The sequence below is a fragment of the Callospermophilus lateralis genome, chromosome 15 (assembly GCF_048772815.1).
Source record: "Callospermophilus lateralis isolate mCalLat2 chromosome 15, mCalLat2.hap1, whole genome shotgun sequence".
Classification (NCBI taxonomy): domain Eukaryota; kingdom Metazoa; phylum Chordata; class Mammalia; order Rodentia; family Sciuridae; genus Callospermophilus; species Callospermophilus lateralis.
Genome location: NC_135319.1, coordinates 38,894,322 through 38,921,469, shown reverse-complemented (window position 1 = coordinate 38,921,469; position 27,148 = coordinate 38,894,322). Strand labels below are relative to the sequence as shown.

Below are 27,148 nucleotides of genomic sequence, written 5' to 3'. Positions count from 1 at the left end.
GTGTTAAGAAACACATTTTTAAAATCTAATTCTCCATATTAGGCATCAGGTTTGTTTCCTCGCTGGTCCTAATTCCAATGTTCAGGATAGGTCTGTGTGGAAATCACACAATGCCCGTGCTGTGAACTAGTTTCACAGCCACTTACAACTCACTACATCTTATACAATGATGTATTCACTTTTTTTTCTAAAAAATAGGTCCTTTAGTTTGGAGACTTAAGAATCTCTTTATATACAGAGCATAATTCTTCTTTAGGGGCTGTCAAAATATTTGTTTTGGTCCATTTCAGTGTTCTAGTTTATATATAAACTGCCAACTTAGGCTACTTTATTCTACTGGTATAGGGAATTCTTAAGTTTCATAAAACAAACTTCAATCCAGCAACCCTGAATAATATCTCTAAAAGTCTAATATAGATCTGAGTTACTGTCTTATTGAGCAACACTCCCCCCCCAATAATATGTATCTTCTTTCATATTTTTTACATTTTTTTAGTGCAGTGAAATAGGAGTGTCAGGTTTAGGCATCCTGCTTAGGCTTATATAACATCCATGGCTGGAACACAGCAGGTGCTTTTTATTTATTTATTTACTGCTTTATTGCTGTGCCTGGGATTACTTTGCAAATCTAGATAGATGAATTTGGTTAGGATTGTTGATATTATATCCGGCAGCCTTACAATTTCTGAAAGTAAAAGATTTCCTCTATGCTAAAAAATATATATATCTCCACTGGGAAGTCAAACCACAACTTTCCAATCCCTCAAAACCATTGCTATAGAATACTTTCATAAAACCAGTTTCCAGGATGTTGAAGTGTGATATATGAAATAATGAAGCAACTGCTTCTACAAATCCACTGAACTCAAAATACTGTGCAGTGAGGGATAGTAGCATGAGGATCAGGTAAGAGAGCCTTCTTTGTATGTGCTATCCTAGTGGCCTTTAATGTTTGCTCTGATAATGAAGACATATGTTGCAATTTTCTTCTCACCTATTAGAAACCTTTGTCTGTGTACACTTCAACCTCAAATATGCAACATTGATAGACCTATTGAAAGGTGACAAGGCCAGCTGTGCTCCCCTGCTGTGAGTTTTGCAATCTTGACCTTTTTTTATTGTTGACTTGTCCTTGAAATGGTGCATTCAACCTTAAGAAGATTTTTCTTGCAAAGTTGATGCTAGTTTTTTTTTTCCTGGTGATAAAAGCAATGAATATGTATTATAAAAGTTTAGAAACAAATCAATTATAAAGAAGAAAAGCTACACATACCATTCCATGGCTCATAGATGATAATAAAATGTTGATACATTTTTTCAGTTTCTCTCATATATGTGTATACATACATTCACTTAAAAGTGTATTTCAAGCACATTTTATCTGCCATTAAGTATACTGTGAAGCTCTAATTTTAGTATCCATAAAATAGCCTTTTTAGTTTTTGCAAGAAAAGAAATTAATTAACTTCACATTAGGTAGTCCCTCTCCAACTATCTATTATAAGGATATAATCATAAATTCACAAATTCACATGAATAGTGTTGATTTGCTTATGGAGTTTGATGCGAATAATGATTTTCCTTACTCAACGACACTAGAATTGAACAGTAGCAGTGTTCTGATTTTTGTTCAGACATTCAGACCTAAGAGTTGAAGGTCAAGTGTATTATTTACTAGATATGTTTTCTAGTTGAAGGTCATCTGCTGCTCTACTCTTGTTATTATTATTACAGGGTTTTTAACAGCAGCATACCTCCCACTTATATAGCAATAAGAATAATTGCATTGCTGTAATTATCAATCCATCAATTACTGTGTCTAAAGAACATTCACATCATCCTATGTAATGCTGGACAAAACAAGTTTAGAAAGTGGTTTCTTATTTCCTGATTTGTAAATAGCCAAAAAAATTTTGTGATCCGAAATTATTTTCACCATTTCCAAATAAGGCTATCCTACCATTCAGTTTTTTTAAATGAATATGCATTATCTTTCCTGATGCATTGTGATTAAACCTTAAATAGGCTTGTGGAATTGATAAGAGAATTGAATGAGTTTTATAAATCATTAGTCCAATCTTTCATTTACTTTGGAGGAAACAATGTTCTCAACAAAGTAAGTACTTTTTTGATGTCACAAGATATTAAAACAGTGTTTGACCTAAAATCAGATATTCAATCTTTATATTATGTTCTGTCATTGATATTGCAAGTCGCTTGCCTTACTTAGGTTTTCTGTTCACAATTTGGAAATAGGTTATAAATTCACAGCTCTGTCCCACAATACTGTTAGTCCTTTAGTAGTTTTGCTGATTCATATAGTGTAATTCAAAGAGAACTTAAAGGAAAAGGAAAAGAAAGGGAATGATAGGAATAGAAAGAAATGACTCTGGAGCATTTTTCAGGTTCACAGGCACACTTATACTCATGATGTGGGTGAAAATTGAATTCGTCTCAAGCTTGCTATAAGTTAGAGCCAGGAAATCAGCCTGAGATATAAGTGGGCTTGCTTTTAGCAAAGTTTTCAAAGACAATATCTTATTCTAGGTAGGCAGCAATGGAGCAATGAGAAAAGGCTGAATTACCTATTTGCCCAGACACTAATTTTACTGTGGTCCAGAAATCATATCGGGCAAAAGAAGGAGTGGATTCAAGACCCAGAAGGAAGGAATTAAAGCATCATAACGCCAGACTTTAATTCCCCGAAACACCTGACTTGCCTTATTCTCAAACCAGTATACTCATGCTATTTGAAGTTTATTTTCTCAATTTGTAAGTTTTAACTGTTCAATTTACATATTTATCATGCATTCGTGGCTAGCAACCTACCTGGTTCATAAAAAGATACTGGACCCTATGTTTTAAGTAGCTCTTTATTAGTTATATCAGACAAGTTCTGTTAACTCTAAGTTCTCAAAAGAGATTGCTGTTAAAGATCCTGATTTGAGTCTGGATATTTCTAATATTTGAACTTTCCAAAAATATGCTTTCACCCAAATCTTATTCTTCATGGCTTCATTAGTTTTTCATGTCTTTATTTAAAGTTCCATCTGGAATTCCTCTTATAACAGTTTTCATGAATTAGATATGCAACTCTGAGAATCAGAGTTACACTGTCAACTCTTCTGGTGGTTGAATAAGTACAGATGATGTCACTTTCATTTGTGAACCTCTTGCTGATTTTCTCTGTGCTTTTCTACAATTATTTGCTTCATTGATGTCTTAGGAGCAGAAGAAGGACTGTCCACAAATTTCCTGAGAGAAGTTGAACTGAGGCTAAATAGAATTTACCCTGTATGATTTCATAATTGCTTGAGTCCTTTGAAAGGCCTTATATAAACATGAATGGTTATAGTTATCGGCTATTATAATCATGATAATTCAGCCTCAACCACTTGCATCAAATATTTGGATATTAGATGACTGCTGGCTGGTCTAGGTTTCTAAGTGGTGACCTAATAGAAAACATATGAACAACTAAGGGTTTTGTCCTCTTAGAAATATTCTATACACTCAACATTTATCTACTTAAGTTATCCTCTTTACCACATATTTAATTATACTGTTTTGTAACTTATAGATTTTTTTTACTTTAGGATATATTTTTGTAATATACAATTTAGACTTATAAACTGTATTTCAATTATTGAAAACTTTACTCATTTAGGCTCCTTAGTTCCTAGATCCACGTGAATAATTCATATGGAGTTATAGTCTAAACATGGTAGGAAAGAAAAAGTGGCTTGTGAAATATACAGATTTCTTTTTCTGTTACAGTAAAATATGCCACTTTTTGATAGGAATGACATTGAATATGTAGGTAATGTTGGGTAATATGAACATTTTAACAATATAAATTCTTCCAATGCGTGAGCACAGGACATTGATTTGTGTCCTCTTTAATTTTCTTAGGCAATGTTTTCTAGTTTTTAGTCTTTTAAGTCATTAATTCCCTTAGTTAAGTTAGTCCAAAGTATTTTAATCTATTTAATGCTGTTGTAAAAAGGAATATTTTCTTAATTTTTTTCTAATATAATATGTTATTAGTGTGTATAAGCATAACTGATATTTGTATGTTGATTTCATATTCTTTAGTAAGTTTAGAAACTAAAGTTTAGAAAGTTTAGTTTTAGTGAGTTTTTTTAGGTTTTTCTACATATGATATTTAATAATGTCCAAATGTTATTTTATTTCTATTTTTCTGATTTGAATATCAGAAAAAAATATATATAAAATATATTTTTCTCTTGCTTAGTTGCTCTGGCCGGGACTTCCAGTACCATTTTGAATAAAAGTAACAAGAGTGCTCTGTTCCTCACCTTTAAGGAAAACCTTTTAGTTTTTCACTGCATATCATGTTAACTGTGGGCTTTCCATAAATGATGCTAAAATTTACGTAGGACTACAAGAGACTCTATCAATAAAATCTTGAGAAGGAAGAACAAAGTTTGAAGAGTCATATTGTACTATTAGTTTAAAAATATATTACAAATATATAATGATTTAAACAATATGGTACTGGCAGAAAATATACATATATACCAATGTAAAGGGATACAAAGCTCATATATAAACTCACAAATGTATAGTCAACTCGGCTTCAATGAGAGTACTAAGAAAGTAAATTTTTTCAATATGGTGGTGGGAAAACTGGATTTCCACATACAAAAGAATGAAATTGAAGCTATGTTACACTATGCACATAAAAAAAGATACTTAAACCTAAGATCTGAAACTTAAACTCCTAGAATAAAACATGGGGGAAATGCTTTATTACATTGGTCTTGAAAATGTTCTCATGGATATGACACCAAAAGCACAATGAACAAAAGCAAAAGTAAACAAGGGTGACTATGTTAAACTAAAAAGATTCTGCCTAGAAAAATGAACAATCAAAAAATAAAAAGGCCAATCTACAAAATGGGAAAGTATTTGCAAATTAAGTGTGTGCTAGGGGGCTCCTACAAATAACAGCACAGAACAACCCCCAAATTACCTGCTAAATGGAAAAATGACTTGAATAGATGTTCCCACAAAGAAGACTTGTAAATATCCATTAGGTGTACTAAAAAGAAATGTTAAACATTATTGATTTTCATGGAGCTGAAAAGCAAACCACAAGGAGATATCATCTCACAACTCTTAGGATAATAATCAATCAATAAATAGACAAGGTTTGGTGAAAATGTGGAGAAATTGTAAATGTTATGGAAAACAGTGTGGAGATTCAACAGAACATTAAAACAGAACTATATATGATCCAGCAATCTCACTTCTGAGTACATATTCAGAAGAATTGAAATGAGGATCTCAAAGAGAGGTCAGCATTCCATATTCACTGAAGCATTAACCAACATAGGAAAATAACTTAAATATCCTTGGGCAACTGAATGGATAAAGACATTTGGTAAATATGCAAAATGAAAAATCATTCAGCCTTAAAAAGAAAGGAAATGCTGCCATATTCAACAGAAAGGACAAACATGGACAACATTATACTATGTAAATCAATAACAGTAGGACAAGTACTGCATGATTCCACATAGATGAGATCACCTGAAGTCACCAAATTCATAGAAAAAAACGAGTAGAATAGTGGTTCTCAGGGGTTGGAGGAGGGGAATACGGGGTTACTTTCAAATGAGTGTGAAGTTTAAACAAATTTTATTATATAATTTCATTGTTTATTTTCATTAAATAATGAAAGTTAAAATCAAGTTCAGCAAAATAAAGGCAGTTTTTAAATATTGGTATTAAAGTGGCAGAATTTTTCTTTTTTAAAAAAACTAAATAGTGTTCTTTTGTTTATGTGTATATTTATCTGTCCATTTTTCTGATAATGGACACCTAGGTTGAGTCCGTCTCAATTTTAATAGATAATGAGTTCAAAGAGCTCTTCAATATATTGATTTAGATTCCTTTGGGTATTATTTTCACCAAACAAAAAATGATAAATACATGAAGTGATGAATTGTTTAATTATCTTGATTTAATCATTCCATAGTGTAAGCATATAGTAAAATATGACATTGTGACCCATGAATATATAACATAACTAATTTTTTTATCACTTGATGGAATCAACCTAGGTGTCCATCATCAGAAAATGGACAGATAAATATACACATAAACAATGGGACACTATTTAGCTTTAAAAAGAAAAATTATACCTCCTTAACACCAATATTTTAAAAGCTGCCTTTATTTTGCTGAAGGCATTACAACCATGTTTGTAATTTTATTTTCACAAATCTTCTGATATCTTCTTCACATGGTTTTTAAAAATATTTTTAATTGTAAATGGACACAATATCTTTATTTATTTTCATGTGGTTCTGAGGATTGAACCCAGAGCCTCACATCTGTGAGGCAAGCACTCTACCACTGAGCTGCAGCCCCAGACCCTTCATATAGTTTTGTTAAGATTATAATAAATAGAATGTACTCGTCTGTCTTGTAACCACAATGGAATCATGGGGCACGAATTTTATTTTATGTACTTCTTTTAGCCCAAGTCAATTCCAACTTTGCTCATAGGAAATTTAAATACAGTCTTATTTCCACCACCTGTGTTGAGCTAGGTGAGTCAAAGTTCTGGAGCAGTGATACTCAAACAAAGGTGACCTCTCCATGACCAGAAAATATTTGCCAATCTACAGATAATTTTGATTGCTAGGGATCTGATTTTGAATATATATGTTTGAATTATATATTGAATATATAATGTTACTGTCCTAAAAGGGTTTAATATATTTCCACATGTACTACTTACTTCAACCACCAAATAAGAGATCTCTTTGACTGGATTTTAATCATATATAAGACTAAAATTATTTCTTAAACTGGTGCTAGCAAAGACTTACTTTGGCATAAATTCTCAGAGATGGTAGAAATAACTTACTTCCTCTAAATTGGGCTGTCTCTAAATTTGACCAAAATGAAAATGGCTCATTTTTTCCAGAAAGAGTATTAATAAAACTAGGCTTTAATCGTTGTATTTGTATCAGAATTTGGGAAACTTATTTAATATTTTCTATTTATACTCTTGCTTATTATGAAGGTATCCTTGGGCAATCCAAAAGTGATCTGAAATAGGCTGTTTTCTCAGATCAATTTAACTATAGGCAGCTAGTAAAGCCACATAAATCCAGAATAATCTGAAGACTGTTGTGTACAGAAATATTTGGTGACTTGCCTACAGTCCCTGACCAAGAACAAATTTGGATTAAAATGAAGGTATATAAGTTAATATTTTATTAAAAAATATAAAGAAGTTTGTTGGGTTGCAGGATAGGCTAGGATAGTAGAGCAAGGAGCAGAAATCACCCTAGCTATCTCTCTGGGCTAAATTCTTAAGGTACCACTGAAGCTCAGAACAACTTTCAAAGTTAGATAATATTGTTCACATTTTTTTCCCAAGGAAACCAAAGTTTATAAGGTATACAAATTTCCCCGAATCCCATAATCATTCATTTGATGACCAGAATTCAAATTTAAATTTTCATTATTCAACAGTATATGACATTGCCTCTAAGATAGTCAGTCTTCCATCATGGAAATAAAATTGATTGGAAGTGCACTCCCACATGTGCATACACACACACTCACACACACACACACACACACACACACACACAAACACACTTCTTCCAGATTTTTAGGTTTCTAACATCACTGATTGTTTTTGTTGCACCTGTGTACTGAAGATGGAATTCAGGGGCTCAAACATGCTAAACAATCACTCTATCACTGAGCTACACCCCAGCCCTTTTTATTTTATTCTAAGACATGGTCTTGCTAAGTTGCCAAGACTGTGATAGATCCTCTTGTCCCAGTCTCCCAAGTACCTGGGATTATGCACTTATGCCAGGAAGTCTGACCTATAATTTTTAAGAGTGCCCAATAAGATAGCCCATCATCCCTCCTCCCTTTTTAAAAAATTACACTTTCTATTATTTTTTAGTGCTAAAGAAGTTAATATGACTCTCAAAATGTGATTATAGAACTCCTCTTTCTTATTTTCCATTTAAATTGTTACATTACATATTTACTTTTTTATTTTCACAACACCATCCAGCTTCTTGCCTTACAGAATGTGAAATGCTGCCAACAAGTGTTATGAACACTCTCCATAAAAAGAAGAGGTCAATCTTGGTGCCATTTGAAAGAATGCTATTAGTTCGTGTTAAAGACAAAGAAAAACACAGAAGTATGTGGGAGTGATTGGTAGGCTTATCCCTTTCTACAGCATCACCAACAAAAATGCCACTTGTGACTTCTGACAGCTACTGGTTGCTCTTAGTTTTTGTTAAATTTATTTTGGAGTTGAGTAAATTATTAGGACAATGATGAAGTTATGTGTCACTATGGGATATGTTATACAATTCAAATAATAAACAGCAGACTTTTATAAGACACAGCTCATAGAAGGAATATCAGTAGGCCTTCATTTGCAAAACAACAGAATGCAAAAAAAGGCATTTAATCTACCACATTTACTCACATATTATAGGGCTTGGTGATATGTTAAGCAGGAATATTGCAAAGATGCCTTATCAAGAATATTTTGAGAAGAATACACAAAACAACTAATAATGTAATGTGTGATTTTGTAAAAGTTCCACAGTGGTGAACTCACACTATTAATATCTAAGAAGAGAGAATTGCCTTGGGATCATTGCTTCTCACAGTTTCATCAGAGAAAGACTGTAAAATGATCAACATACAGATAGCAAATATTCCGCACGTTGAAGGCTTTGCTGAGAGGAGGAATAACAGTATGTAATAGAAGTCAGTTGAAATAAGTGCAAAAGTTCCCTCTGCAGATGGTGGGTGATAATGAGTGCAAATGTTTGAGAACAAAGGAAATGTTAGTTAAAGATCCATGAGATGACACAAAATTAGAATCCTTTAGAGGATAGTTAATTGGTAGTTCTGTTCTACAATATTATCTAGTCTTCTATCCCATCTCTAGATTGGTCCCAAGGAAAGGTAGGTCCTTAGCAATTGTGAAAAAACACAAATACCTCTGTGCATAGCAAGGTTTAAGGGGAACCAGGGAGGCCAGTCTTTAATATTCACATGTGCATAAGATTTGCCATCCCAACAGGTTTTTGGTTGTTTTTCATAATACTTAAATATTTATTTTCCAAGTTTATCATCAGCACTTTGTAACAAAAGAATCACAGTAAAAATTGTGACCGCATAAGCTAAAACAAATATTAGAATAGTTCTTGTTAAATATTTTTACCTGTGTTTGCAATAATGACAGATACGTTGCACTCAGACTAAGGGATTGAAAATATTGAATTGGGAAAAACAGCACAAAACAAAATATCTCAGTTTGAAATGTGAAAAACAGAAGCACAGTGAAACGTATAGTTAGGACAAGTGTTTGTGGTGAATCTGTTTTGCTCACCCCTCTCTATCTTTGTTACTGGCTCTGCTAATTTTGCTTCATTCATTTTTAATGTATAGCTTTAAGACATTCAACAGGGCCAATTAGGTACTTGCTTCCCTCAGTAGACGGTTCAATAAATTAGCTGCCTAATTCAACAAACAATAATAATAATGTATGATGAGCACAATGATGGTAAAAGTAGAGGGGACCAGGAAACATTTGTCAGAGCCATCCAAGCCAGTCCAGAGATTTCCTGAGCAAGACACCTCATCAGCAAGGGGTGTTGAAGCTAAAATTAATTAAAGGAATAAACACTAACAATATACAAAATATACACTTATGTTTAAGTTAAATTATTTATTACAGCCTAGAAAACTTTACTCAATATTTTTTCATGGAATTTTGATGATTTATGATTTTAATGGTAATTATCTGATTTACTTATTACTATAAACACGTTGGTCTGGGGTAGCCATGTAGTGGGTAGCCAAATTGCTATTCACTAAGGGAATCACTTCCTTCTGATCATTTTTTTTGCTTTCTTTTTATTTCAAAATTTATTGGAATGTGACTCAAATACCATAAAATTCACTATTTGAAAATACAGAATTTACTTTTTTAATACCACTATTTAATTACAGAACAATGCTGTCATTCCAAAGAGAAATCACATTCCCTTTAGCAGTCACTGCCCCTTCCTCTTTTCCTCCCTAGCTATTAGAAACAACTAATCAAGTCTGTAGATTCTCCTATTCTAGATATATCACATAAATGAGCTACTGTCATATGTGATCTTTTATGATTGACTTCTTTTACTTAGCTCAATGATTTTAATGTTTACCCATACTGCTGCATATTTCAGTACTTTGCTGCTTTTTGTGGCCAAATAAGATAATATTGTATAGGTATACCATATACTTTTATCCACTGGTAGATGTATTTTTGAGTTTTTTTCTACTTTTTAACTATTATAGATAATGCTTCTATGAATATTGAGTGTGAGTTTTTAATAATGACCTATGCTTTCATTCTCTTGGGTATACAAATAGAAGTGGGACTGTTATATGTTAACACCATGATTACCCTTTAAGGTACTGACAATCTGTTTTCCAAAATAAGCATTATTTTGCTTTATTTTTATAGACCCCAGAGGAACTGGAGGATGTTTCTGACCTTGAAGAAGATCATGAGGTCCGCAGCCACACCAGTGTTCAGACTGAAGGGAAAACAGACCGGGTATGTTGTCTCCCTAAAGGGAAGTCTGGGCTGTGTCCTTTCCTTGTCAATCTAGGCAGCCTCTCCCAGGTGGAAATCTTGGATCCAGATCTGGTTTTGTGGAGCATAGGGAGAAAACCCTTAATGACACGGAGGAGCTGCAGCAAAAGTGAATTATTTCCTTACCTTGAGAGTTCACAGTGAGGCCATTTCATGTCATATAGTGAATCACTCCATACTGCTTTTGATTTATATAGAATCCATGTGAATATAAAAGTGAAATATCTACATATTTGTTTAGGGAAGAATAGAGAAATCAAGAAGTTGTAAATATACTTTGAAATTCTAGGGGGAAAAAGACCCTCCCCAATCAATCCTTACTTCTCTTCTGGTTTGCAATGACCTTTTCTGCAACTACTCCTAACACACACACACATACAAACACAGACACATACACCCAAAAATGTGAATCCCCATTTCTGAATTACTCTGACATTTTGTACTTCTCTTTACTCACATCCAAACTGTGGGAATCTGTGACAGTTTGGCATTCTGGCCACTGATAGCTTGCAACTGGAGACCTGACCACATAACCTGTATCTGAAATCCAGATAGTAGAGCATAGCAGCTAAGACTGCCTGGGACTGCACCAGAATCAGCCATAACAGTTTGTATGGCAAGAAAATTAGCCTCTCTCTATCTCCGCTCCATCATTTGTGAAGTGAGGATACTACTAATACCCATTATATGAGGGTTATTGTAGGAATTAACTGAGTTCCTAACAGAGAAATTACAGAGTACCTAGTTCATAGTAAGTTCTTGATAATGATAAGTAGTTATTAGTAGTAGGAGCAATAGTATGAACACAATAAGTATCATTGTTACTATTATTATTTGGTAAATTCAGTTGCACAAAATTTGGAGTGGAAAGAAAATATTAATATTTCTGTGCCCTGTTCCCTTGTGGATCTGTCTATTGTTGGTACACTTTTATATGGAAAGGCTTGGGTATACTGTGTGTTTTGTAGCATTGCTTCTACACAGCCTCCTTAGAAGAAATTGAAGCAAGGATCTGTTTGGCATATCCCAAGTCACAAATGCATGTGTCTCTCCATAAATAAGAATACTGACATTCTCTGAAATGCTTCCATATGCTATTGTATTCTATGGTTTGTGAAATATGATTTGAAACAAACTTTACACTTTACCAAGTTTTACTCTTAAATTTTTGCATTTTTGTTTTCTAAGAATGAAAATAAGGTAAATAAATTTAAAAATATCTAATTTTAACAGATCAGATAAGCAGGTTTTGTTACTTTTCTTTTTATTTCCTTTTTTAGTCCCACAACTTACCACGTAAAAGATGTCTTGTTTCTATTTTCTTTCTGTTCGTATGCTTTCACATACATGAATAAATACTAAAACAAAAAATTCTTTTCAAAACAAACCTCATATCTTTTTAATTAATAGTAACCCTAGCATTTATGCATTTTATAAGTAAATAAGTATTTTCTCATTTAATATAAAATACATAAAATATTATAAGACATAATGCGAAAAATGTTAATTTTGGCAAATTCTATGTTCTCAAATATTCACATTGCCTAGAACTAGAATTGATAAGTCAAAAAACCTGTTTGTTTGTTTATTTGTTTGTTTAGAAATGCTGTTTTTCTCCAGTTATGGTTGTAGGAATATTGTTTGTCTTTCAGTTGAGCACAATATTCAACAAAGAGACACCTTTAGGGGTGGGAAGGAAAGGAAGGGGGCAGGGGATTAGCAAGGATGGTGGAATGTGATGGACATCATTATACAAAGTTCATGTATGGAGACTTGAACTGGGTGTCAACATACTTTATATATAAACAGAGATACAAAAATTGTGATATATATGAGTATTGAGAATTGTAATGCAAAAAAAAAAAAAAAAAAAGAAAGAAAAGAGAGGGAGAGAAAGAGAGAGGGAGACACCTTTATCACACAACCCGACAGTCAGTATTTGGTAATACATTGGGCAATGCCCCTATCTTGAGTTTCCATTTCTTGCTGATTATTTGAGTTGTCATTCCTTTAGAAGCCAGTTCATGTTAGAAATTATCTGGGGCACACAGCATCTGGATTTAATTTCCTTCAAATCTAGCTGGCATCATTGGTAAGATGAAATCGTACAAATGGCAGTGGAATTGGAAAATCTTTTTGCTAAAGGTAAACTACTTGTGCTTTCAGCGAAGTGAGTGATGTGAGTCACTGGAGGCAGGGGTAGGTGTCAGGGCTTACAACATCATTGATGGGAGTAAGTTTTATTAAAATAAAGGCACTTTTTAGAATGCTGTGATTAGGACAAACATAACTAGGTTCTTATTCTGACTCATAGTATGCAGACAATGAAGCCTTGGTTAAGGCCCTTAACATTTAGAAACTTTATATTTCTTAATCTGAAAAATGAGAATAATACCATATCTTCTCACAGAATCTTCCAAAAAATTATTACTTAGGAATGTTTTTATGAACTTTAAAGTTATGTAAGAAAAATTTTTTTTCTTACCATTATTTTCACTTGTATTTTTATTCTTGTTCAAATTTATATAGTTACTAATGTAGCAAGTGGGGAATGGTTATTACTACATATCAGTTCACTTAAGATATAAAGTTAGTAGGTTGAGTCCTTTACTAAAAATACAAACAAACCGCCAGTACCACAATAAACTGATACATCATTAATGGAACAAAAGAGAAAATAGAACACAGGATGCAACAGCTGCTTTATAAGATCATGAAACAAATATTCTTTTAAGTTTTAAAGAGTAGTTATAGTGTAGACAATAACAATATTAATGCCTATCCACCTTACGTTTTTTATTATAAATATTTAACTCTCAAATGTGGAGATGGGTATCTTACATATCTTCTCAGCCCAAATCACCTGACCAGACCAAAGATCCAAGATTATGGTTCAATAGGTTTTATATTTTCTACAAGACGTCTTTTATCCCTAACATTCCATATTCCTTATGGTACAATGATGTTCTGTCATTCAGTCTCAGATCTACCTGGGACCTTACCTTTGCTTTCTACTTGGAATTACTGCCATTTGTGTCCATTGGACTGTGTGTATCTTTTGACACATTTCATAAGTATAACCACTTTGAGAAGATCCTGTAAGATTTTGAAGTTAATCTTTTGAGAATTATTTGATCTCTATACTGTGCTTACTGTGGAATTCCTGGTTATTGCACTAAACAAGGGTCTAGATTTCTTTTTGTTTGCTGCTATTATGAAAAAGTAAGTGTCTTTTTGGTTCTTCAGTTTGGCATATTCTGCTGTATTGAACATGGAATGTGCTAGAACCAATTTCAAATACTGTTTAATAAAGGAATGACAGTTATTTATTATAATTTTATTTTTTACATTATACTCCTAATAACTTTGGTGCGATATCATCTGTGATTGTTGTAATCTGTGGCAAATGCCACTGGGATTTGTAAAGGTCGGTAACTAACAAAGAATGACTTAGAATCTGTGGTCAATGAGAGAAAAATATTAAAATACCATTGGTACATGCCTTATGAAGTGGCAATGGAACAGCAATGGAAATAGTGATTATCTTAATTATTAAACATAAACATACTCGGGATGAAGCTGTGGTTATATCCACTGATTGAGCATTCCTGAGTGACACAGGACTTTGTGTTATAGGCTCACAGAACATCCTTCCTAGGCTTGTTTATTTTATTCATACTTTCAGCAAAGATGAAATAGGCATCTTTTATCTTGAAAGTTCAGAGTTTAAAAAGGTATGAAAAATAGGCTTCTGTTAAGATAATCAAATTCCTAAACTGAAAATAAGATGTCTTGCAAGTCCCAAAAGCTTCTTTATAGAGTATACTAAATGCATGCTAAATTATGTTTTCTCTTCAAACAGAGCAGTGACAGCTACCATTTTATACATTATACTTATAGAACATCTCCAAATTGGATGTTATTTAACAAAAACTCATTTTAAAAAAATTTCATTGCTTTTGCAAATTAGAAAATTAGGGTCAAAGAATCTAAGTAGTTTATGTAAGACATATTGACTGAGACCAAATCCCAAGTTTTCTGGCTCCAACCACACAATGTTCCCAGTACTTATGAACTTGGGTAGTGTCTCCTCTCCACCTACAATTTCACTTTCCTACTTTTGCTATATTTTATGGTACAGAGTTAATGTTATAATTGTTTACTGTGAGAATGATTTGTGAAACTAAAATTCATAAATTTGAATTCAAATCTATTAGAACTTTGAAATTTTTAAATATCCCAATCTACAATCTTCCATTAACAATCAAACCAGTTTGACAATTATATGGAAACTACCTAGTGATACCTAGACCTTGGCAAGTCTCCACTGGTGGATTATTCTGCCTTGATAAATGTAGTATCAAGCAAATGGTCACATAATGGGGATTCTTGTAGTATGAGAATCCAAAGTCTCCTAGCATGGAATTTTAAAAAAAGCAGAGGCTCTTCATTCAGTCTCTCATCAATTTGACCTTCATAATGTTTCAATAAAAGGAGAATTCTAATTTCTGTTTTCTCGGGTTTGTTGTCCAATCAGGGCATAGTAGGAGTAAAGATTCAAGAAAGTGCTTAATTACCAGTAGGGGACCATTTGGGAGAATATTCCCTAAGCCAACTTGGATGAGAATTACATCTAGAAAGATGCAATAAAATGGATTGCTACAGAGTTTGGGAGTGAACTCCAAGAGCAAGTGACACATGTTTGCTAGCACTGTTTTAAAATGTAGAAGTCATGATTATGGGATTTGGAGTCACATAATCATAGATTCAAATCTTAGTTGTACTAATTACTAACACTATGACTTTGTAAAAGTTATATTTCTCATATTCAATTTTATCATTTGTAAATTGTGATAACAATAACATCTATTTCATAGGGATTGTCAAAGATTAAATTAATTATGTGAAAAATATACTTGAGTTCCTAGCACATACAAAGTGCTTAAAAATCTTGATTTTATAAAACAGATTACATATATTCAGACTTGTATTTCCTAGTGTTATGCAAACTGTCCTTGACTTACGACAATCTGTTTTAATGATTTTGACTTCATGCTAGGATGAAAGTAATAGGTAATTAGAAATCATACTTTAAACTTCAAATTTTGATCTTTTCCCAGACAATGATATGCTGTATGGTACTTTCTTGCAATGGTGGTCAGTGACAGAAAGCCCTAGCACTTGTCAGCCATATGATCATTAAGGTGAACACCCATTCCTCTACAGTGTATTTTGTGCCAGGCTATGATGTTTGCTAGGTTAGGTACATTAGATGAATTTCTGACTTGTAGTATTTTTAACTTTTGATGAGTTTCTTGGGTCATAACCCCATCATGAGATGAGTTGCATCTCTATCTTGACTTCCTTTTGAGTATCTTTGTAAATACAAATCTCATGGTATATTGATATAAGAACAGAGTAATCCTCATTTATTCGTGGTTATACTTCCTGGGGTTTCAGTTACCCACAGTCCACTGCTCCAAAAGTTTTAAATGGAAAACTATAGAAATAAACAATTTATAAAATTTAAATTGTATGAACTTGTTATTCTGAGTAGCATGATGAAATCTCATGTCATCCCACTGGGTCCCAACTAGATGTGGAATCCACCTTTTGTCCAGCCTATCCAGCCTCTATGCACTACCTGTCCTTTAGTTCCTGAGTAACTGTCTTTTTTCTTTTTTGGTGGTTTTGTGGATTGAACCCAAGGACTTCTGCATGTGACGCAAGTATGCAAGTACTCTACCAACTGAGCTACATCCCCAGCACCCCTGAGCAGCTCTGTTATCTGTCAGATTGTCTGAAATGGTGTCAACTTGGCATTGCTTGCATTCAAGTAACCCTTATTTTACCTAATAGTGGCCCCAAAGTAAACAGAAGTGAGGCTGGCAATTTTATTATAGTATATCGCTGTAATCATTTTATTTTTATTGTTAATCATTAGCTAATAGTAATTTGCTTAATTTATGGATCAAACTTTTTAATAGGTATATATGCATGGAAAAATGTAAATGTAGGAATCAGTGCTATCAATAGTTTCAGGGATCTCTTAGAGTACTTGGAACATATATTTCCCAGATAAGGAGAGAAAAACATATTTCATTGTGCCAAACATTTCTAACATCCTGGATATTCTACTCTCAAAAATCTTTCTGCATTTTTTTTCTTTTCTTCCTCCCCCGCCAAAGGAAGGCCATTAGGGGCTGTCCTAGGGAAAATAGCACTTAATGTGGTTCCTAATTTTGTCAACACATTTATATATTCACATAGGTAATGTGGAGCTAAAATAGTGATTTCACAAAAGCTGCTCAACAGTAAAATAAAGCAAACCATCAACCCTATTTCTGTTTTCTTCAACACTTATTGAATTTTAGGCCTTGCACTGGAAATATTTCCCTTTAGTAATTTGGTGATCTGTACCTGTCTCTCTCAAATTTTCAGTCACCTTAATAAGGTTAAATGGGTCTTGGATTCTTAAGTTTTGTGATATATTCTAGTTGTAAAGAAGAGTAAAGGTAATCTTATTCTGATATCACAGGCATGTTCAAGTTTTCAAGTAGACATTTAAAAATGTTCACTTTCCATTTCTAACCCCTGTCCAAGAAAAACAGGCTGCAGTATTTCTTCTTTTGCCCATGTACCTTAAAAACCTATAAAATCTAAAAATAAGATCAAATTATTTTTTGTCTTACACAATTTAAACTTTGTTCATAGTTTCTTAGAGAGGAGGGGTAAAAACTGGGTCCCCTATAGCAGGATTTAATGGGACCAGATTTTTTATTTAAAGACATTGGAGGCTGTGGTCTCTAATTGCTGGAAATGAGCTTAATGAATAGGACATTAATCTAAAAAACCACTTAACCACTTGCAATTTCAATTCTAGTCATTTTATATTTCAGCATGAGAAAGTTATGCTGCTTTTTAAAGGTATATTACTCACTATATATTCTGGTGACCTAAAAATCACAGAAAATATAACCGTCTCTACTTGATGCCTAATATTTGTTGTATATTTTATATTCACTAAGAGCCTATAGTTTGTAAATCATCTCTGCCTTAAAAAAAAAAATCTTTGAGGCCATTGAGTCTATATAAATTCTATAAATAGAAGTAAATTAGGACAGAAATAGGAATTGTTGCCTAGGTTACTGGACACAACCTCAAAATGTCAACAGTAGCAAATGAATTGGAGCATATTAAATCTTACAATACTGGAGATGATTCTTGGTGTATTGTTAAAAACCATGTTCATTCTAAGTTCATATTAGTAATAAGAAAAACTGCCTCATTATTGCTTTTCTACATGCTGTTAGCTGAACATCCTCTACCATGAGACCAGAAAAAATAAATAAATAAAAGCTATGGATGGGTGTTTTGCTTTAAAAATTGGAAACATTTTAATAGTCCCAATTTATTATCAGAATACACTTCTCAATAACGCAAATTTATACTGAATTACCATACAGAATATGGGGAGACATGACCTCATTACCTTCTTCATGACACAATTTGGCTTAGGTGATTAGGAAAAAACAGTTTTGTAAACCTGGCTGAAATTATGTGGTTCTGCAGCAATAGAGCAGGAAACACATTTGCATTTTCTCATCATTAGTTTCTATCATTTCAAATGTTTGTTTGGCAGTAATTCCACTTTCCTACCTTTTTGGGAGACCATTTTCATTTCTTTCTTGATTTCCTCTTCCTCTGTTCACTTCTAAACATTAGTGTTCATTAGAACTCTGATCTAAGCCCTATAGTACTCCAATTCTTCTCACTTACCCTAGATATTCCCAGGTAGTCTCAAAATTTTGAATATCATATAGAGGACTGGTACTCTAACTTAGTGCTGACTGCTGACCTCTGGTTACATATACTTTCAGACCTATAGGTTTCTTCTTCTTGGATGACTTGCAGGCACTTTTGGTTCTCACTAGATCCAAGTCTAAATGCATCATATTACCCTTCAAATCTAATCCAACTTCTATATTTCCCTCGCACTTTGATAGATTTTATATACTTTCTTTTTCAGTTGCATAAGTCAGAAACTAGGAATAACTTTTGACTTATTCTAATTATTTTCTGGACTTTTTTTTGACACTTCTATCATCTCTATTGTTGAAGAAGAATCAAAGAAGATAAAATTAAATAGGAAAGGAAGACTTTATTCAAGGCTACTGCAATAGGGAAGCAATGCCAGTTGAATTCATTTTGAACTCAACTCTCCTGAAATAAAAAGGAAATCATTAAGTTTGCTAATTGATGTTAGCCAAAGGAATAGAACTTTCTTGTAAACATTTTCTTCATGACAGGAGGTAACTTCATAATTTAGAGAAAGATTTACCTCTGAATTTAGGCTCCAACACATTTGCATTAATTGGACAATGGGTGCTCTATGTCACTTGATAATTACATTTCAAATGAATGGTTCCCAGGTCCTAAAGAAAGAAAATTCTGCCTTGTAAAACTGGAAAAAGCTTTTTAAAAGATTTACATGTCAAAAAGACAAAGAAGGAATTTACAAGCAATAAGTTTTATAAAGTAAATGCTCTAAGAAAAGGTAAGGCAGGGACCTGGAGTCAAAAAAAGGCCTGTGGCCATTTTAGCCAAGCTGAAGGGAATATTCAATCCATCATGGTCACTACGATATTTATCACCTAGATTTCTCTATAGTGGGTTTGCAAATGGCCTCCTGCCTCCACTTTTGTTATTTTCCATCTCCACACTATACCTCACATGCTTTTCCTAAAGTCACACCTTGCCCTTAGCATAAAATCCAATCCCATAATGCCCTGTGTAAGGGGACATCAGGATCTGCTCTCTCTTTATTTTGCATTATATTTCACCCCTTTCTCTCCAACCCTTTCTCCTGGTGTAGAAGTATCAGTACTTCTAAGGCCTTGGGCTCTTCCTCACACCATTCTTTCACCTCTGAGGAACAGAAATCCTGAACTCCTCCTGCTCCCTCCAATCTGCACACATTAGAGAGCATGCAATTTCTTTAATAATGGCTTTTCTTCTCCTTACTAAGTTCTAAACCCATTATTGCAGGAAACATGTTTGTCTTATCGAGTATTATATCTACAAAACTTAGTTTGCTTGTAGTAAATGTGAAAGAAGAGAAGGAGAGATTTTCAAGGCATATTGCCTCAAAAATATACCAAGTCCTCAGTATATCGAGCGTAGGATATTACATTATTTCTTGAACATTTTTCCTTCCAACAGTTTTTACCTACTTGTACCAGATAAATCTGATTATAAATTGTTGGGTCACTACTGTAAAATATTCAGTAACGGACTACTTAATACTTGTTAGTATTAGTATTAATTCCTTGGCCTACTGGCGAAAGTCCTTTATAAAGCCTTTTAATTCTTGGCTGTGTAAAGAATACAAGCCTAAAATCTCTTCAAAAAACTTTTAAATTTACAAAAAATAATTGTGTGTGTATGAGGTTGTTGAACCCTGATGCAAAGTAAAGATCATCAATTCCAATTTTAAATCAAATTAAAGCAAGCTTGTATTTGTGTACACACAGACAGCTGATCAACGGCTATCTCTCCTAACACAGGCTAGAGATCAGCACCCCAGCTCACCAGGAATGAGTTTTTATAGCACAAAAAGTTGCAAAGTTGGGGGGGTGTCTTGAGAACTTAAGATAACCGGATTTTGACAAGCATAACACAAAGGCAGATAGTGGGTTAATGATCTACATGGCATGATATTTCAAGGTAGGGAGTAAATTCAGATCCTAACATAAGAATTTATGAGGTTGCTGATGAGGTTTTAGAGAGGGTTGTTGTCTGATCAGGGGGAGCGAGGATTTATGAGGAGCCACTAAGGTTTTAGAGAGGGTTGTTATCTGGTCAGGGAAAGCCAGGCATGGGCAGGAAGTTGAAGGCCTGGACAGGAATTCCAAACAAGTTTAGAAATCACAGTAATTTATAGTAAAACAGAAATTAACTTTTCATGAATTTGTGATGAGATGGTTCCCAATCTTTAGATGGAATTAGGCTGGGTTCATCAAGGTAAAATGTGATGTTTTGATATATTTTTACAATGTGGAACAATTCAATCAAGTTAATTAAATCAAATTGATCTATGTCTCATATATTTATCTTTTGTGGTAAAACCATTTAAAATCTACTTCCAGCAATTTTGAAATATATTATGTATAACTGTTTTATAGTTACCTGTGTAATAGATTGATAAAGCTAATGATTCCTGTCTCACAGAAAATTTTTACTCTTTAATCAATCATCTACCCCTCTCCCTCAGTACCTGGTCATCACCATGTGTTCTCCACTTCTATGGGTTCAACATTTTTAGATTTTATCATGTGGTATTTGTGTTTATGTTTCTTGCTTATTTTACTTAACATAATATATTTCAGCTTCATTGCTTTGTTGCAGATGATGGAAGTACCCCGCCCCCTTTTAAAGGCTCAATAGCTTTCCATCGTGTATGTAAACCACATTTTCTTTTTCCGACCTAAGTTGTTCACATTGTCTTGCCAATTGTGAACAATGTTGCAGTGAACAAGGAAAAGGAATATATTATGGTTTTGATAAGGAAAATACTCCTTTGTAGCTTTTGTATTTGAAACATAATATTCAATTCACGGAGATTCACAGGTGAAACTTGCCAACACTTCTCTAATTTACTTTTGATAATGGCTATTCTAACCAGTCTGTTGTAATATTTTGTGGTTTTATTTGTGATTTCCTCATGAATGTACAAATTTTCAGTACCATTTTCATAAACTGTTGGATATTCATGTATATTCTTTTGAGAAGTATCTACCTAGGTCTTTTTCTCATTTTTATTATCGAATTGTTTTCTTATTGAGTTGTTTGAGTTCTTTATATATTTTTATATTATTCCCATATTAAATATATGGTTTGCAAATATTTTCTCAAATTTATATATAGGTTGTGCCTTTCTTTATTGTTCCCTGTGCTAAGCAAAAGCTTTTTAGCTTGCAGTAATCTATTTTTTGTGTTTTTTTTTTTTTTTTTATTATTGTTGTTGTTTCTGTTGCCTGTGCTTTTGGCACCATGTTAAAGAACGCTTTGCCTAGATCAATGTTTTGGATCATTTTCTCTAGTTTCTGTCTAGTAGTTTTACAGTTTTCAGATTTATGTTTATGTTTTTATTTATTTATTCATTTATTTTATTGGTTATTCAAAACATTACAAAGATTGCAGAATCACAAGTTTTAATTCATTTTGAACTAGCTTTGTGTATATTGTGAGATATTTGTGTGTAGTGTAGAACAAGGATTCAATTTTATATTTTTACTTGTGGATATTAGTTTTCTCAACAATGTTTATTGAAGAAACTGGTGTATTTATCCTGTTATATCAGTCAATGTGTGTTTTTTAATATAGGTATATGCATGTTCCATGCAGTTTTGATTGTTATAGCTCTGTAAAAACTTTTGAAGTCAGTTAGCAGGATACTTCTGAAGTCAGGTAACATGAGATGTCAATACCTCTGGCATGATACCTTTTGCTCAAAATTGCTTTGGATCTTTGAAGTCTATTGTGATTTCATAGGGATCCCATAGGAACTTTAGGATATTTTTCTATTTCTGTGAAAAAATGACATTGAAATTTTGGTAGAAATTGCATTAAATCTGTAGATGACTTAATTAATTTGAATATTTTAAAAATATTAATTATTCTAGTGCATGAACATGGGTACTTTTCTATTTATTGTGTTGTGTACAATTATTTTTTCTTCAATGTTTTATACTTTTTTTCTGTAGAGATCTTTCATTTCCTTGGTTAAATTTACCCTTTATATTCTTTATAATATTGTGGATAGAATTGACTTCTTAATTTCTTTTTCTGATATTTTATTGTTAATGTAAAGAAACACTACAGATTTTACATGATGATTTTTATATCCTGAAACTATAACAAATTATTTTTGTCAATACTAAGGGTTTTTGTTGTTGTTGTTTATTTGCTGTTGTTGCTACTTTTGTAGCAGGGTTTGAACCCAGGCACTGAGCCACATCCCAAGTACTTTTTATATTCTTTTATTTGGAAACAGGGTCTTGCCAAGTTGCTTAAGACCTTGCTAAGTTGCTGAGGCTGGCTTTTATCTTGTAATTCTCCTACTTCAACTTCCCAAGTGCTGGGATTACAGTCATGCACCATCACACCTGGATAATTCTAAGTTGTTGGTTTTTTTTTTTTTTTATAGTCTTTATGGTTTTCTGTATACATAAGCTCTTGTTACCAGAAAACACCTGTTGCTAATTCTATTTGCCCTATTAAATGCCTTATATTTCTTTTTCTTGTCTAATTGATTTGGATACATTTACGGTACAATTGAACTTACAATGTTGAATAGAAATAATTAGAATGAACATCCTTTATTACTCTAAATATTAGAGGAAAAAGTATCAACTTGTTACCATTAAATATGGTAGCTTTGGACTTTTATGTGAGATCTTTATTGTGTTGAGATATATTCCTTCTACGCCCTTTTTATTGGTAGTTTTATCAGAAAGGATGTTGCATTTTTGTCAAAGGACTTTTTCACATCTATTTAGATAATCATATGATTTGAAAAACTATTTGGTTAAATGATCCTCATGCTTCTGAATTTCCCTGATCCTGTATTTGTGATCTCCAAGATCTCCCTGATCTTGGTCTTTCTTACTTCTTAATTTCAAAAAAGAGCTCAACTTCCATTTTCTTCCATGAAGTTTTCTTTACACGTTGGCTTCTACTGATGTAATGATATAAAAGCTGCTAACAAGCCATCTGAAGACAGTTTGATCACTTACCCCTCTTGAATTTTTACATGCTAAGGTCACCAGACTATATTTATTGTAGAGTAGCAGACTTTAATAGTCTCATCTTTGTTTTATTTAAATCCTTAACTTGAATTTGAAATTTAGTGTCATTCCTTGGAGTTTACAAATCTGTAGAAAAATTTAGATACAGAAAATTAAAATTCTGTACACTATATGTTTTATCCAACAATTCTTTTATTGGAATTCTTTTAATAAATAATGCCTGAAATTTCAATCCAGGAAAGATTCTTACTAAATATCTTAACATGGACTCACTTATCGGACAATGCAATTTCATATATATATATATATATATATATATATATATATAGCATTATATATATTAAAATTATATATATAAAGTATGTATATACTTATATGTAGTATATATTAAAAGTATATAAAATATATAAAAGTATATATTAAAAAAATATATATATTTTTTTAATATATATACTTTATACATATATAAACGATATGAGATGACACTGGGATTTTAGAAATGTAGAGGTTGAAAACCATTAGTATATATATATATATATAAAAATTATATATATATGAAAATATATATATAAAAGTGTATATATTAAAGTTTGTTTTCTATATATTAAAATGTGAATATATATTTATATATTATATATATGTTTTAATATATATTAAACATCTATATATATATTTAATATATATACCTTATATATATTAAAAATATATATACATATATTTTTTAAAATATATATACTTCATACATATATAAACTTAATATGTGTGTATTCACACCCTGCTTTAGTTGCTGGTAAGTTGTAAGTAGAAATTAATGTTCAATAACTAATCTTTAATGTTAAGTATATTTGTCTGTTATTTCTAGTTGATTTTCTCATCTGTCTTTAGAAATAATTTATACCAATGCAAATTCTGATTTTAAAAACTGAAATAATTTCCTTAATAAAATTTTTCTTTATCTCTGTTTCTCCTTGTTAATATTTTCTTGTCTCCAATGAGGTAATATATTTTAATTTGAGAAAAGGTAAAGATTCAGCATAATACAGTTTTGTAGTAATTACGACTTCCATGATTGAAAACTAAATCTTGTTATTCTTCCATTTAGTTATAGAGTATAATCTTGGCATTTACAAATGGAGATTTTCTTCTTTCAGCATTGACAAAATAACAGCAACAAAAAAATAGCATTGTACTGAGCAATTTATAATGCTACTGAGGAATAGATTCTGTCCTAACTTTTGATATTTATATGTGACTAACTTGCTAAATAGTAAGCCTAACCTTCCACTAACTTTTAATTTATGATTTCTGCTCATTGTTGCATTCATAACAGGTAGAATAGCAAATAGAAAAGCTCTGAGGAGAAAATGTCTTTGATGATGAGAGTTAGTGAGGTAGCAGTAATAGAGTCTAAAACTAAAAAAGGAAGTCTGGCATTGAAGAATAGATAAACCACTCTAAGACATTGGCTTTTCCTTTAATAGATGGAGAGGCCATAGGGAGGCTTTGGTCCAGGCAGTGGCAAAAAAGCACATATTTTGTAGGAGTTATCCTTCATACTCTGTTGAAAACAGTCCATGTGGTTAGGAAGATGCATGGAGTTAGAAAGCCATTGCTATTGTTAAGGTTAAGAACGATATGAATTGACACCAGGATTTTAGAAATGCAGAGGTTGAAAACCATTAGCTGCATGTAAAATGAAGGGTGAGTCAACTAATTTTCTACAGGATTGAATTCTGGGCATATAAAAGAGAAAGTATTCAAGGACAACTCAAGTTTTTGGCTTAAAAATTGTTCGAAAGATGGATTCTCCTTTTCTTTTGATAAGAAGGAGACTGAATTCAGCAAGATAGAGATGGTGAAAGATTAGGAATTAATTCTGGACATGTCTCTTGAAAAAAATCTGCTAGAAAACAAAAGGAAGAGGTCAGATAGGTGTATTTAAAATTTATGAATTAGATTAGAATCACCTCACATGCATAGCCTTTTTTAAAAATTGGGTTTTATTTATTTAAAAAGAAAAGTTTCAGATGTTGAGACATGCATAGATTTATATTGTAATTTTATGACCTTCTGAATTTACAGTGAAATCTCTTTCTTTCTTTTTTCTTCTTTCTTTTTCTTTCTCTTCTTTCTTTCTTTTTTTCTTTTTTTCTTTTGTACCAGGGATTAAACTCAAAGAAACTTGACTACAGAGCCACATACCCATCCCTGTTTTTGTATTTTGTTTAGAGACAGGGTCTCACTGAATTGCTTAGTGGTTTGCTTTTGCTGAGGCTGGCTTTGAATTCCCAATTCTCCTGCCTCAGCCTCCCAAACCACTGGGATTACAGATGTGAGCCACTGCGACATATTTACAGTGAAATTTTATCCATTACTTGTAGCTTTATTTTTTCCTTCAGAGAAATTCACAGTTCAGTTTTTCGTCTGATTTTTTTCCTGCTTTTAGACCTCAATCTCAACAAATATGTTCTTTGCTGACATATTTGTTCCTTTGATTATCATCTTTTCAGTAAGGCTACCACAGATCCCCCTCCTTAAATGCCATTCCCAGACTTCATATTAACTGTTCCCCTTCCTTATTTATTCTTCTTCATAACACTTAATTTCACCTTTTGACATACTACATATTTGCTTCTTTGTTTAGACCATCCATGTGTAATATATTCACTAAAGGCAACAATTTTAATCTGATGTATTCCCTCATACTTGGAACATAGTGAACATGCTATAAATATTTATTGAATGAATAAATGAATGAATGAACGAAGTTAACTTTAAATGTACTTTAGGAAAAAAACCTGAAAAGAAAAATCCTGAGAAAGGGGAGTTGTTTCACATATGACATTTGAAACCAACCAAAATGTAATTTGTTTACAAAATAAATAGATTAATTCTTGCACTTCAAAAATAGCATTTTAGTAAATAATTACTCAGACCACAAGTATTTGAAAAAAATTTCCTGAGACTGAAGTATTTAGGTGATTCTTTCCTTTTGGGGTTTAGAGGTGTTTGTGTTGGACATCTGATACCAAGGGCTGCCATTTTCTTTCCCCTGAATTATCGTCATTGAAAAAGAGCTATATTTTTATATTGAAAATATAATGTATGCACAATATGCATTTTGAATTATTAGTTGTGGTAAAATGTAAAATATATTCTTACTTCTTTCCTATCAAAGACATGTGTATCAAGTAATGAATACAGTATTAGAAAATGATCAAATAAAATGCTTGTTATCTATGTGATACTTATGTATTTCTTATACATAGACTTTAGAGGTTGTAGCACTATATGTATCTAAGGCTTGGTTAAAATCCTGTGTAAATATGAATGCACATAGCACATAGGGTTTCCTTCAGTGTAGAGTCATCAGTTCCTTAATACTCAAATACTTATAGGAAAATAGGACCTTTTTTAAAAAAAAAAAATTCATTCACCAGACAAGCCTCCTGATTCTGAGATAATTGTAAAGAAAATAAGTTTTCTGGAGTTAGAAGCCTAAATTTGAATCTGGATTGTCCTGCTTACTATTGACACTGAACAAGTTGTTGAACTTTCTGTGTCTCAGTTGTTTATTTTAAAGTGTACCTACTCAAATGATAGGATATTCTCATCATAGTGTCATTGTGAGAGTTGGTATAGATAAAGAGCAGCACATCATTAA

The 27,148-nt window shown here is 32.4% G+C and overlaps 1 protein-coding gene across 1 annotated transcript in view; it reads left to right on the top strand.

Annotated features, from left to right (window-relative positions):
• Ctnna3 (catenin alpha 3) overlaps positions 1-27,148 on the top strand; it is a 1,643,966-nt gene that overhangs the window by 1,478,811 nt on the left and 138,007 nt on the right. Inside the window, exon 14 of the mRNA XM_076834267.1 lies at positions 10,544-10,636. Coding sequence (XP_076690382.1) covers positions 10,544-10,636 — 93 coding nt within the window. The remainder of the gene's footprint in view (positions 1-10,543; positions 10,637-27,148) is intronic.